The 15,101-nt window shown below is 37.5% G+C and overlaps 2 protein-coding genes across 2 annotated transcripts in view; both read right to left on the reverse strand.

Annotated features, from left to right (window-relative positions):
* Nucleotides 1-690: 690 nt before the first annotated feature.
* On the reverse strand, nt 691-5,763 carry LOC149374440 (uncharacterized). Its single transcript, XM_089593722.1, has 2 exons — nt 4,635-5,763; nt 691-4,235 (listed from the first exon to the last, which is right to left on the reverse strand). Exons 1-2 carry the CDS (start codon nt 5,761-5,763, stop codon nt 691-693), a joined length of 4,674 nt encoding a protein of 1,557 aa, XP_089449848.1.
* A 5,137-nt stretch (nt 5,764-10,900) lies between these two features.
* The window catches only part of LOC106645354 (ATP-dependent RNA helicase DHX30), a 270,690-nt gene continuing 266,489 nt past the window's right edge, over nt 10,901-15,101 (reverse strand). Inside the window, exons 10-11 of the mRNA XM_089593901.1 lie at nt 11,476-11,555; nt 10,901-11,394 (exon numbers count right to left, since the gene is read on the reverse strand). Coding sequence (XP_089450027.1) covers nt 11,154-11,394; nt 11,476-11,555 — 321 coding nt within the window. The 3' untranslated portion in view covers nt 10,901-11,153. The remainder of the gene's footprint in view (nt 11,395-11,475; nt 11,556-15,101) is intronic.

The raw sequence follows: 15,101 nt of genomic DNA on the forward strand, positions 1-15,101 counted from the left end.
TCCGCTGACGCGGATTTTCGCCGTGTTTGCTCGCAGCACGTCGATTTGAGACAACGAACACTAATAGCAAGAAGAAAAAAGGATATAACGCGTGATGTTAAACACGTGTACCCGGTATGCAAACGATGTAGGAAACTCCCTCCGCACGATGAGACAAGGAAATCCGATAAAACCAGCTAGTATTCGAGATCGCAGTAAAAACTGTAGACCGCTCAGTACGAACTGTAACTTCGGAATGACCGCGCCCCCGCCGCATCTTCTTAATTTTCGCATCTCGGCCGTCGGCGGCTCCACCCCTCTCCCTTCGATTTACCTTAAGTCTCTCGGATGACGTCCACCAATTAGCGCGGTAGAATAAGACAACTATATTAGACAATGCCGACTAAACACGAACAAAAACGATCATGAAAACGAATCCTTTGCCGGGTGCTCGACGCGTTGCGATACGCATCCGTGCTGCGAGGCTTGCTTCTCCGCCACTCACGTGGTGGCCCGTACGTTTTTAGTTGTTTACGACTAAACATGCTCCCCCCGTTGCGAGGGAAGCGAGCAAAATTAACTTCGAATCCGTGAACCGTATGTCTCGATGATATGTCGTTAGTTGTAAGTGTGTGTGTGTGGTGGTATACGTGTTTACATTCGAGTAATTGATATTTACATATATACAATTGTAAGATATCGATATGAAGTTTAGACTTCTTCAGTAGTTGATATCGGTAGTGGACACAGATGAGTGATGTTTCGCTTGAATGTCCCATGCGATGTTCTTACGGAGACGACGCGTATGATGCCATCGGAGCCAGGGTAGACCTCAACGACGACCCCCAACTGCCACCGCATGCATGGTTGATTTTTCTCAATGAGGAGGACGATCGAGTTTACCCTGATTTCGTGGTTAGAGTCGTGCCATTTCTGTCGTTTTTGCAATTCGTGGAGATACTCCAAGTTCCACCGCTTCCAAAAATCTTGCCTTGCCTTTGTGATGAAGCGCCACACCGAAAGTCGATTACCTGGAACACAAGAGAGATCAGCCTCTGGCAGAAAATTCATCGGTCTTCCAATCAAAAGATGTGCCGGCGTGAGGGCCGTTATGTCATTAGGATCGTTTGAAAGAATATATAAAGGTCTCGAGTTCAAAATAGCTTCGATTTCTATTACCAGAGTATTGAGGACTTCGAAAGTTAAAAGTTGCTCGCCAACTACCCGTTTGAGATGATGCTTAAACGATTTAACCGCAGCTTCCCACAACCCGCCGAAATGTGGCGAAAGAGGCGGATTGAAATGCCAATCGATATTTTGTTGAGTCGCAAAATGATTGACTTCGTTACGAAATTGGTCGGAGTTAAATAAAGTATACATTTCTTGTAATTGATTTTTTGCTCCGACGAAGTTCGTACCGTTATCTGAATATACATGACTGGGGATGCCTCGTCGGCCGCAAAAACGTTTAAAGGCTCCTAGAAAACCCTCAGTTGTTAAATCGCTCACTAGTTCAATATGGACCGCTTTAGACGCCATACATACAAATACACACCCGTAAATCTTTACCTTGACGCGATTACGAAATTTCTTCTCCTTCATGAATAATGGTCCGAAAAAATCGATGCCCACCTGCGCAAATGCGGCTGCTTCGGTAACACGAGCTGACGGTAAATTTCCCATTTTGCTGTGAATAGGATTGAAACGATTTCGCACGCATACGACGCATTTTCTAATAATTTTTCTAACCTGATGCTTTCCGTTGAACAACCAAAACCGTTGTCTGATCGTGTTCAATGTCGTTTGATTTCCGGCATGCAATGTTCGGTGATGCGCGTCGCGAATGATCAGATCGGTAACGTGATGATGCGATGGTAATAAGACTTGATGTTTTTGATCGAACGAAATTTTCGCATTTTTGAGCCTGCCGCCTACCCGTAAGACACCGTGCTCATCGATGAAGGGATCGAACTCTGCTAGTCTCGAACGTTTTGTCCCTTTCGAATCCGATAAACGCGCGATTTCGTCCGAAAACTGCTCTTGCTGAATCAAACGGTGGATTGCACGCTCCGCTTCCCCTTTTTCCTCCACGCTGATCGTTTTTCTCTTGTACCGATTCGAACTCCGCATTCGCAAACAATAGGCAATTACGTTAATTAATCTTCCATACGACGAAAAACGCGAAAATATTTCCTTCCCAGAATTTATTACGAAGCAAGCCTTTCCTTTCAGACCCGGTAATTTGCTCGGCACCGTAAGAGCAATTTTCGGCCACTCGATCTCGGATTTCTTGAGCCACTCGGGGCCATTGAGCCAAACTTGGTTTCTCACGAAGTCAACCGGTAGTTGACCTCGAGAGAGCGCATCCGCTGGGTTGTCCTTCGTTCGCACATGCATCCACTCGTGAATTACGTCCAGCGCTTGAATTTCGCTTACTCGATTAGCTTCAAAAACTTTAAGAGTCGCTGGTGACTTTTTTAACCAATGTAGAACTATTGTCGAATCCGACCAAAAAGCTACTCGATCGATTTTGAAATCGAGCGCTGGACACATTTCCTTATATAAACGCGTAAGAAGCTGTGCGCCGCATAATTCGAGTTGGGGAATCGTTTTTAGCTTGAGTGGAGCTACCCGGGATTTCGCACATGCAAGACGAACGACGCACTTTCCTTGCCGATCAAACGAACGCAAATAAATACACGCTCCGTAACCGGACTGACTGGCATCGCAAAAGCCATGCACCTCAATTCTCGTTGGTTTATCGATCAAAAAATTGCGATTTACCGCAAAGTTACGTACGAGATCAAGCTGACGTGCAAATTCTACCCAACGTGAATAAAGCTCTTGCGATACCGACTCGTCCCAATCGCACGCCTCTTTCCAACAATCTTGAATCATACTCTTTGCATACAATACGATAGGCGCCAATAAACCCAACGGATCGAAAATTTTCGCGATTTCAGAAAGAATATGTCGCTTTGTAATCCTCTTTGGAAGTTCTATGCCCTTGACCGTATAATTAAATGTGTCTGACTGCGAATCCCACGTTACTCCGAGTGTTTTTGAAACGGTTTCTTTTTTAAATGCGCAATCTAAATCGAACACTCTTTTTCCCAAGCCCTCGAACGCGTGTTGATCGTTAGAAGCCCACTGCCGGATGTTGAAACCGCCGCGTTTAAGAAGACCAATCATCTCATCGCGAATTTTCATAAGTTCCTCGACCGAATCTGCGCCCGTTAACAAGTCATCGACGTATAAATCGCGTTTTAAAATTTTCGATGCACGTGGAAAATCATCGCTTTCATCGTCAGCTAATCGGTGCAGTGTACGTATCGCAAGATAAGGGGCCGAGGCGACTCCGAACGTCACGGTATTTAATTCGTATACCGCAGTATTTTTACCGTGAAACCAAAAGACTCGCTGATAACGCCTATCGTTGGGGTGCACGAGTACCTGCCTATACATTTTTTCAATATCCGCTGTCAAAACAAACGCGTGAGAACGAAAGCGCAATAGATGCGTAAACAATTTAGGTTGAATAGTCGGTCCCACGAGCAGCTTGTCGTTTAACGATATACCTCGATCCGTTTTCGCGGACGCGTCGAACACCACGCGTACCTTTGTGGTGTTACTCGATGCCTTAACGACTGCATGATGTGGTAAGTAATATCCGTCCGCGTTTTCGTTTTGAACCAGCGTCATGTGACCGAGCGTTATATACTCTTGAAGTACCTTCGAGTATTCGCGGCTGAGTTCCGGATCCGCCTGTAACTTTCGTTGCATCGCATGAAAACGCCGAAGGGCCTGTGCACGAGATTTTCCTAATTGAGGTGACTCTTCGCTGAAGGGAAGTCGCACTATGTATCGTCCCGTTTCATCGCGTGTCGTGTGTTCAGTGTAATGACGCTCGCAAAATGAGTCTTTCGTCGCGATTGAAGCCTCGGGTTTCATTTCCTCTATCGTCCAAAACTTTGCAAGTTGTTCCGTCAGAATCGTTAAATGGCATGACGCTACCTGTTTCTCCCTCATCTCGCGCAACCCGCCTGCGATCGTCCAGCCCAACTGAGTTTTTTGCAAAATTAAGTCACTCCCTTCGCGTGAAAGATTAATTTGACCGACTGATAAAAGTGATAAAGTGGCCCCGGATCCAATCAACATGTCTATTTCGCGCGGAATGTGAAATTGTGGGTCAGCTAATTTTAAATTCGACGGAATATTGATTGACGCACGCGGAAAGGGTTCGTCTGGTATGAAATCTGCAATTTTAGGGATTGTGAGAAACGTTAGTGTTTTTGAAAAATCGTTTGTCCGCGATCTAAAATATATTTCCACGCTGTGTTTTGTCTGTGTATTTAATGTATTTATTGCACCTACGGGAATTGTACACGCTCGTAATGGCAATCGTAAGTCACGCGCAAACCTTTCTGTGACGAAATGCGCCGTAGCGCATGTGTCTAAAAGCGCGCGAGCTTCAACGAAATTGCCTTGTGCATTTCTAACCCGAATATCTGCGCTCATCATCAGCTGTGACTGCGGCGCTCGAGTAATCGTCCCTAATACGCTTGTTCCTAGTCAGATAGACTTCTCGGGCTTCGATTCGCGATGTAAAGAAGTATGATGCTGCTCGCCGCATTTCCTACATGTCCCTGACTTACAAGTGCTGGTGTGCTTGTTCAAACAATTTTTACACAACCCTTTAGATTGCACGAATTTCCAACGATCTTCTACTCCCAACCCACTGTACTCTGAGCACGAATACACGCGGTGAGCTTCTCCGCAACGCACGCATTTCAATCCGGTGGCGGTAGTGGCCATTGCACGCGCAGACGAATTTTGTTTCGCCTTTTTAAACGTTTCCGATGCTTGTTCCGCTTGTCGCTTGTTTCCCCTGTCTCCCGTTACGCGCAAGATTTCACCCTCCATCGTGGAAAGCCGGAATGTCGTCGCATTAACGAATTTGTAAAATTCGTCGAGTTTCGGAAGTGCGTCGAGATCTAATGATTCCTCCCATTTTTGTCGAATACTAATCGGCAAAGCTCGCTCTAATAACCGCACGATAAGAATGTCGTCTAATTTCACGCCTAAGGAATCTAAAACGTTCAGATGTTGACGCGTGTCATCAACGAGCTTTGACAGACCCTGTGCACTTGGCGTACCTAGTGCCTTGATGTCGATCAAAGCATCAAGATGTTTCGCGACGAGAATTCGCTTTCGATCGTACGCTTCGATCAGGATTTTCCACGCACTCTGATAGTTCGCTGCGCTCGCATTAAAAATTGAAATTTTATTCAACGCCTCTCCCTGTAACGCGTTTTGCAAATAAAAGAACTTCACCAAATCGTCAATATCCGTGCGCGCATGTACCATCGTCGCGAATGCGTTTTTAAATGGCATCCATTTGTCGTACTGACCGCTAAATTTAGGGAGTTCCGCGATCGGTAATTTTAATAATTTTTGCTTCTCGACGAACGTTGACGAACCTATCGGTTGGGTGCTGTTCGTCGGATCGGTTAAAGACCCGCCTGGCATAGATGCGACGCGAGTTGCGAGTTCGTAATATCGATCCCGGATCTCTTCGAGCACCGTCGCCGCTTCTTCATCTGGCTCCGTCATCGCGAGCTCTTCGTGCAACTCCTCATACGCAAAAAAACTCGCCTTCAAACGCTCAAGTCTCAACACCGCGTTCGGTTTGTCAACCGTCCCCTGTTCCAGGATGTTATGGAGCGATGTTAGCTGCCCTTTCAACGCGGCCCGTTTTACAGCAACTGTTTTAGCTTGCGACATCTTACTTGACCGACGATTTCAAAAAATAGAAAACCGAACTCCCACAAATAATGAAAGAAACAATAGAAACTTATTTAGAACAAACGAGAAAAACAAAAAAAATTATAATGTAATAAAACTCCCCTCCGATGTCGTTGAGGTTAATTTACTAAAACGAGAGACAAACAAAAATCTGATTCAACAGTTCCGGTATTATTTAAATTAAATTCAAGACCCTCCAGTTTGATAATAAAAATGACAAGACCGACTAATTAAGTAAATTATACGAAGAGATGTAACTACTATATTAAGTCAAGCGATTCGAAAGTATTAGCGAAGCGAAAATAATTGACGCCACGCGTGGAAACAAAAGCTACGAGAACGCGACCGTTACGTTAGCTGGCCCGAGCGTGTTCTCTCTCCCCCCGATTTTGGTACTTCTCGTTCTAGCTTGCACTCGTTGGACGCGTGATCGTCACTAACACGCGCCAACTCTCCTACTGGCTGTGTTTGGCGCGATTACCAAGAACTCGAATTACACGCACTCACTCTCGCTCGCCGGAAAAACGACGTAACGAATTTCCCGCACTATCGCTGTATGGTTTTCACTTCGATTTTCGCGCACTTTATAATAATATTCTAGAGAAATAAATCACTGTATACAACTGAACGCCAATCTCCAACTGATACTTATGACTAAGTAAACGTAGCTAAAGAAAGAGGAAACGAATGCGTGTGAGTTAAGATAGAGTGCAGTCAAAGAGAAATTACAAAAGAAAAACAATTTTCGTAAATCTTAGATAATAGAAGCGTTTGGTAAAGCGTGGGGCACTTAGCTTTTTTCGATGGTGCACGTGGCGGCTGACGATGAGATCCCTCCCCGCCTGGCTTCGATGGCAACGGCCTCGATGACCTCTCAATCCTTGTCCTCGTAGATGCTGTGTCTTTCCAAGAAACCGAAAGATGCGAGACAACACGAGAATTCGCGATCACGAGAAACGCCGAAATACGAGGAAGTGTTCACACCTCACAGGAGGCACCAAAATGTTTAGCAGAGTATAGTCCTCTGCCGCCCTATCGGCTGCGTCTATGCGACGTCGCCGACTGATTTCTTAATTTTAATAAATAGGGAAACCGCGGTACAAATATAGGTAAAATTAGAAGTACGTTAAGAGATTAAATTCACTTTAACTAGAACTGGTACACGAATTTACAAACAACTATCGGAACACTAAAAAATATGCTAATTTTCGCGTGGACTTCAAAACAAAATGATTAAATTCACTCGACCTTTAACACTAATTTGAACAACTCACTGAATTTAAACTATAACGGAGGAAAGGATGGCGTTGGGTTAAATAAAAGGAGACGCTATGTATGAGCCACAACGAAGATATATTTGTGACTCAAAGGAGGAAACTCCGAAGAGAAAACCCCCTGGAAGAACGACCAACCGATACAAAAGTGAAAAATCTGAATAGAGGTATAAACAACTTCCTGGTGGAAACAAAAGTGTGTGGATATGCGTATGTGTGAAGTATGTGTGAAGTATGTGTGAAGTGCGCGTCCGCACTGTTCTCGCTCTCGATCACCGTTACACGGTTCCGCTGACGCGGATTTTCGCCGTGTTTGCTCGCAGCACGTCGATTTGAGACAACGAACACTAATAGCAAGAAGAAAAAAGGATATAACGCGTGATGTTAAACACGTGTACCCGGTATGCAAACGATGTAGGAAACTCCCTCCGCACGATGAGACAAGGAAATCCGATAAAACCAGCTAGTATTCGAGATCGCAGTAAAAACTGTAGACCGCTCAGTACGAACTGTAACTTCGGAATGACCGCGCCCCCGCCGCATCTTCTTAATTTTCGCATCTCGGCCGTCGGCGGCTCCACCCCTCTCCCTTCGATTTACCTTAAGTCTCTCGGATGACGTCCACCAATTAGCGCGGTAGAATAAGACAACTATATTAGACAATGCCGACTAAACACGAACAAAAACGATCATGAAAACGAATCCTTTGCCGGGTGCTCGACGCGTTGCGATACGCATCCGTGCTGCGAGGCTTGCTTCTCCGCCACTCACGTGGTGGCCCGTACGTTTTTAGTTGTTTACGACTAAACAGGACTCATAACGTAAAATTCGTGATCTGCATCTAATAAGTTCACGATAATAGTACCTGTAGTGTATATTTTCTGTGGAGCTATTCCTTTTAATTCAATACGCCACCTCAATTTATTCCTGGGGAGTTCTTTAATGCATTATAACTAATAACATTTACTTACGACGCTTCTGAATCTCATAAAAAATTTCCGTGTTTTTCAAAAATTTTTTGAAACGTAACTTAACTGCTGGTGAATTTTCTATTGTTCTTGCTTAAAAGGCTTTGAAGATTTTATTGCCATTATTGATTTTTGACGCGTGATTGGATTGAAATTTTCAGTCATGTCCAAATGGTGAGTTTCGTTTAGGGCGTTAGGGCAAGATTCTCGGTATCATTCTTGATTATAATTTTGATATTGCTTTTGGTTATGGTATTGAAATAGGGCTTGTTGATGGTAAGGATAGCCTTGAGTTGGAGTGTGAAGATCAAAATTAAACATTTTCAGGTAGTAAGGTGGATTAAAAGCTGGTGGTTGAAAATATGTAAATTCTTGAGTATTTAGAGGGAAGTAAAAGTGACAAGGTTGATTACTGGAGGGTGATGGTGGACTACATATTGGTGAAGGAGTACTTTATCAACCTTGAGGTGTGTAGTTTAGTGAAGAAAGTACAATTTTTTGACAATACTTATCAAACTCTGGTTCAGTCATCATGAAATCAGTACCATTTATCATAAGTATGCGGAAAAAATTTTTTATTAGATCATCAGAGCTGACAGATTCGTTTTGACAGTTAAGAGTAGACACAAAAACAGGGATTGCATTAACATTTGGTATCAAATATTCAGGAGTCATAGAAGTAAAGATCACGGGTACGGCCTTGAAAATGTAGTTGGCCTGATTGTACGTCGGTGAGCAATTACGTTCAACAAGTAAGGAGACTTCTAAAGCTTGGTGGAAATCTTAAGGTTTTAAAAAAGTTACACATAATTTTCATGTGTTAGGTAAGCCATTCATGAACGTTTATAGTGCTAATATTTCAAGTTGCCGTTTTTGTATCGTCTTGAATTTGTCATCATTTAATTCAATCATTATCATTTTTTCATTCTTTTAACTTATTAATTGAGGCAAAAGTAGATTCTTATAAACTTTTTAGAGCTTTGCCTTAAAGTCTAGAAATAAAAATGCAAAGGGACGTAGGGGGAGAATTTTCTTAACTGCCCCAGTGCCACCACAGACAGGGCACGTGAGTGCAAAAAACGACTTTTTCATCTGGTCGTTTGGGCCTGAGAAAAATGTTTAAAAAATCACAAAAGCATCAACTCCCATGCAGTTTTTTCTCAGCTTTCTAATGGTGCTATCAATTTTCATAAATTTTCACTTTATAACCTATAAAAATGCAAACGTTGGTAAAAATGTGTTAAATCTCATGATGTAAAATTTTTTGAATATTTTTTGAAATATTTTTATAGTTTTTAAATGTTTTTTTAATAGTTTCGTTCGTGACTTTTTTAAAATTTAGCTCATGATCTTCGTTTGTCCTTTTTAATTAGTTAAAAACTCTTATTTTAAATAATGTGGAGAAACATGATTTATTATATTCTTTTATTAAACCAAATTGGAATAATTTATTTTTTCAATTACAATTTATTGGGTCATACTAACAATATTTAGAATTGATTTTATGATTGGTAGCTAACTTACATCTATCACTGATGGCTAATACTGCTGCTTCAGAGTACTCCAGTGTTTCATGTAGTATTTCTCAGCGGTTTCTGAAATTACACGGATGAATACATGGCCAGAAAAAAAGTGATTGCAGTTTGTGCTCTCTTTGTAGTGACCAAAACCTCTTTTGGCGAGCCACCTCGACTGTACCTTGCTCCTCAGCGTAGCCCCAGACTATAAATGTCTATAGAATATACCTTATCTGCCTCAGCCAATACGTTATGCCTTACGTATATAACGTACTTGAAGGACACGGGAGTTTAGAGTTGACTAAAACTTTAGAAGACAAATGAGAAACGTTAAAAAAATGGGTTTCCTCTAAATGAAGCGTTTTTATAGCATCAGAGCCAGTAAAAGAGGTATCTGCTTGAATTAGATAAACCAATGAGCGATATTTTTACAAAATTGTGTTGCCCGCAAAACAGTAGGCTCATACGATAATGGTGTAAGTTATGATTTCATGTATTAGGGAATAATAATACAACAGTACTAAACGCACGTTTTGACAGGTGCAATTAAAATTTCGGATGAGCAATAGAACAAATAGCAAATACAAATTAAAATCTGACTTAAGTGTTTAAAAATTTCGTAATTATTTCTTCCAGAAATTTTACAATCATTTTTTAAAATGATGAAACAATTTCTCAATTACGATTCTAAAGGTTGTACACATTATTAGAATTTGACAATCAACGAGCAAATAATATATTCATTCACACATTCAACACAATTTATGCATTCACACATACAACGTGAAACTCTAATACATACATGCATTTTTACAACAAGGTTGGCCACATTGAATATGAGCTTAATATCACGCAACTTTATTTATACTTTCAGTAGATACATTGTTATACTTATGTATAAGATTATGCAGAATACGAGTCAGTGGATGCATGAGTAAATGTGCACGAAAAAAATGCTCGTCAAAGCTCATACAGCTTACACACGATCATGCAAGCGCGCGTATATGTATGTAGCGTGACGTATAAGCTTTACTAGCTATGTTGGCTTGTGGTTATACACATTACATCTTGTACAAAGGTGAACAATGTATTTCGTTGGAGCTTAAAGTAAGATTTGTCTGTATCACCTCAGGATGTCACACGAAATAAATAAATAAATTCACTTAGAGAACAGAGCTGATAAGTTCATTTATTAAAATAAATAACTCGTAGTCGATAGAATTGGTACATAATTTTTTTTAAATATTTTCGGGAAAAATTTGTAGATGAAATCAAGTTTAACAAGGGAGAAATAGTTTTACACATTTTCGAAATTAAATAAATATATGGAAAATTAAGCACCTGATAGGGGTGTAAGGATATTTTGATAGCGTTAAACTGGTTAATATCCAAATGTCACGCAAAACATATCAATGGTTGAAAACGCAACATGATTGAAAAAATAATATTTTTCTTATCCTTATCATATTTGAGAGAGTTATTATTATGTTGTATGGGAAGCATGAGATAACATATGATTTTTTATTATATCCAGACAATACATTAATAATAAACAGCAAATTTCTTTCAACGGTGCAAAAAATAATTTGTTGACATAGTGATAATGGGATTTAATCTTTTATTTTACCCACGTTTTTTAAGAGTATTGCTTTATCTACTGAATCAATTTTTGCAGATGCTGAATTTAACAAATTTCCAAGAGTTTTGAGCATTTTTTGTTTGTAAGTATGAAATACTACTTTACTAAAGTTGTCTCTGTCTTTTAATATGCCTTCTTCTACATCATTTTCAACATAAAATTGGACGATTGACCACATAACATCTCGAAAACGTAAGATTGCTCCTGCAGTTCTGAAACAATGGACAAACTTATATTCTACTAGTCCATATCAAATTAAAAAAAAATTTTTTAAACATTGTGTTCTTACGTACTTTGGATCACATACCATCTGCACATTTTGCTTGCCACTAATTTGTAGTAATATTTTATCATCATTTTGTTCCACACAATACTGTAATTAAGAATCAACAAACATTATAATCAAAATTGCCGTATGCTAAAAATGTATGATATATATTGCTGAGATGACAACATTGAGTCCAAATTAATCGTCATTTTTTAAAAATATTGATTGTATTTTTTAGATAGTACAATACTACACCTTAAAAAGGTTTCATTTATAATTTTTAGTAATATACTAAAGTTAAAAAATTTTATAAGATTGACTTATAATGAACCCAATTTTCTAGAAACATAAATAATTATCTTACTTGTGTTCAACTACATAGAACTGATATGTAAGACTACAACCAAATTTAAATTCCAATAAATGTTTTAAGCAACTGTATATGTTACAGCTGCAAATTTTAGTTATATAAAAAACAGGGTAAAAAAACATAGATTTTTATATCTTTCTTTAATGACGTTAACCTTTGTCTTTATTTCAAGGTTATTTAATACTTCTGCTCATCCTACTACAACTACTAAAACTATTACAACTTACATTAAAATTTTTCTGTTTTGAAATCTGTATATAATTCTTTTATTAACAGATAGCTTTAGGACCTGTTGGCTTTATTAAGTGAATTTTTCTCATCACTTATTTAACGTGGTGATAAAATGATTATTAATCACAAAAGCATCAAACAAGCCTCTTACCTACATCTTTAAAATGTTAAACCTACATCTTAGTAATAAAACTGTCTTTAAAAAAATTAGAACTCTCGCATAAAGTACAAGAGATAATACGAAGAACTAAATCATCAGCGTTAATCAGCGTTCATCAGAGTGACAGAGTTGATTGAATCAAGCTTAAGCTTTTTATTAAAATGTAAAGGTTTTTTTGATGAGGTTTATCCTTTGTCTTCAACAAAAAATTTGTTAATAGTCATGGAAAACACTTAATGAAAATTTGTTTCTGTATGAAAAAAAAGGTTATAGAGATTAATTTTTTTTATTTATCTTAATTTCTGATTTAAAAACTTTTATTCTAATTTTTTTTTACTTATAATCTTCTATAGATTTCGAAAAAAATTAAATCGTATGATCAAAGAATAAAAAATAATTTGAATTAGAAGAAAAAGTTTGTGGTTAATCGAAATCTTCAGGTTAACTCAACGAAACGATTTTTTTTTTTTTTTGTTATCTTTTAGGTAGCAAAGATCGTTTATTTTAGTATTTTAAGAACTAATTTTATAGTTGTAGCATATAGGACAAAAATACTGCTGCCTGATCATCCTGGTCCGTTTATGATAAGAGTTTTGGCATTATCTTCGCATACAGTTTTTTAAATATTTTTTTAGTGTCTGTTTTAATAAATAAACAATGTATAACAAGTTTATCCATAGAATGTCCTTTCTATAGTTTTTTTATGATGTCATAAGGAATCTGTCTTAGGCATTTACACGTTAAGAAAGTGACAAAATTTATCTTTCAATTAAAAAATTTTATTCACCCAAAAAAAATTACAACCATCGTTATTCAAATAAAAATTTTCTGTAAAACAATTTTTATAATTCTTTAAATCAAAAATGAAACAAAAATTATTATGATTAAAAAAAAAAAAAAAAAAAAGAAACCAACCGTAAAATCATTTTACTTTTAGGGATCCGTAAGTTATATAGTTGTAAGCTTTCTAACTTTTCAATGATATTGTATTGCTTTAATTTTTATTGATTAAAAAAAAAAAGATTGCGATTATGTAGTAGTAAAACTTTTTTTAAATTTTTCATACGGATTGAAAAAACAAAATTATAATTTTTTATTTAAAACAAAGAATTTTAGGTGATTCTATGAGGTGTGAAAGTAATATTGATACACTTATCATCGCATTAATTACCACATACATTATATAGATGGTAGTACTGTAATGTAAGAACTTTTGAAACCACTCCTATCCTTTTCGGTAACAAATATACTCAAGATTTTAAACCAAAATTTATTTCTATTTTCTACTTCAAGAAATTTTTAAGAAATACGTAAGAATGAGAAAAATATCCTCAAACAGTTAGGGATGAGAACTAACCTAAATCTACGGTGCGAGTGACTGCACGGTTCCTTGGTAGCTTAAGTGGTAGAGCAACTGTCTAGTAAACAGAAAGTTGTGTGTTACGTTGGCACCTAGAAAGAATATTATTTTTCTCATTCTTACTAATTTTTTGAAATTTCTCAGAACAAAAAATAAAAGTGAATTTGGATTTTCAATCTTGAGTATATTTGTTATTGAAAAAGATATGGGTGGTTTTAAAAGTACTTACATAAAAGTGCCACCATCAATATATGTGGTTATTAATACGATGATAAATGTATCAATTTTGTTTGTGTACCTCGTGGAGTCATATTAGATTCCTAATCTATCAAAAAGCATTCAAACTATTTTTCAACTTTTCTATGAAAATCAAGCTTAGGATAGAAACAGCTTAAACAATTAGGAATAAAAGATGTAAGAATGAGAAAAATGTCCTCACCAAGTATCCTAAGAGGGATGAGAAAAATATCTTTAAACAGTTAAGAATGAGAACTTGCACGGCTATTCGGTAGCTCAGGAACTAGAGACCTTGTCTAGTGAACAGAAGGTTGTGTATTCGATCCGCACACATGAAGCATACTTTTCTTATTCTTGCTTATTTCTTAAAAATTTCTTGAAATAGAGAATAAAAAAAAATTTCAATGTCAAAACTTGAGTGTATTTGTAATAGAAAAGGACATAGGTGGTTTTCAGAGTGCTTAAATAAATGTGCCGCCATCTACGTATGTGCCAACTGATACGATGGTAAAATTATCAATATTGCTTCTGTACGTCGTAGAGTCACTTTAAATCTCTAATTTATGAGCAAACATTAAAACCAATTTTCAGTTAATTAAAAACAAAGTTTATCTGTTATTTAAAATGATATACAATAAAAATTTTGCTTATTTGTAAATTCTTAATGTCAAAGCATAGTTTGTTTTGTTATTTTTCGTGAAAATATAAGTATTGTATGATTTAATCAAGATGTAAAAATTCAAATGTACAGTTATTTTATTTATTCCATTATTATATGGTAGTTTATTATTTTACTTCATAATTATCTAGAATACGATACTTGCGAAGCCCCACTGGGATATACAGAAGTAAGGATCTGTCTACTGCACCCTTTGCAAGCCAACCCCCACGAATATTTGTTATTTTATTCTTTAGGTGATAACAAATATGTTTCCATAAAAAATGTATCAATGCAATATAAGACAGATTTTGGTCAGAATACGTGCAATAAGAAACTATAAAAATAAGAAACTTTTTTACGTATCTGCTATTTTTATATATTTTCCAGATTCTGGTATTCCTTCTGTGACAGTATCAGAAACATTTTTCGATCCTATTCTCCACTCATATTTAAATATATACTTAGTATAAGGAATATACCCCCTCTTGATAAGATTTCAAAGAGGATTAAAAAGGATTTTCCAAATAAATGTACTGTTTCAAACTTTATATACACGTCTCCAATTTTTTAGCTTTTCAAAGAAAAGAAAGAAAGAAAAGTGGTAATTAGATTACGTTTGAATCCTTTTATAT

Source organism: Copidosoma floridanum, unplaced genomic scaffold (genome assembly GCF_036245765.1).
Source record: "Copidosoma floridanum isolate Cflo_tuat_1 unplaced genomic scaffold, Cflo_Japanese_pri ptg000020l, whole genome shotgun sequence".
In the NCBI taxonomy this organism is placed as follows: domain Eukaryota; kingdom Metazoa; phylum Arthropoda; class Insecta; order Hymenoptera; family Encyrtidae; genus Copidosoma; species Copidosoma floridanum.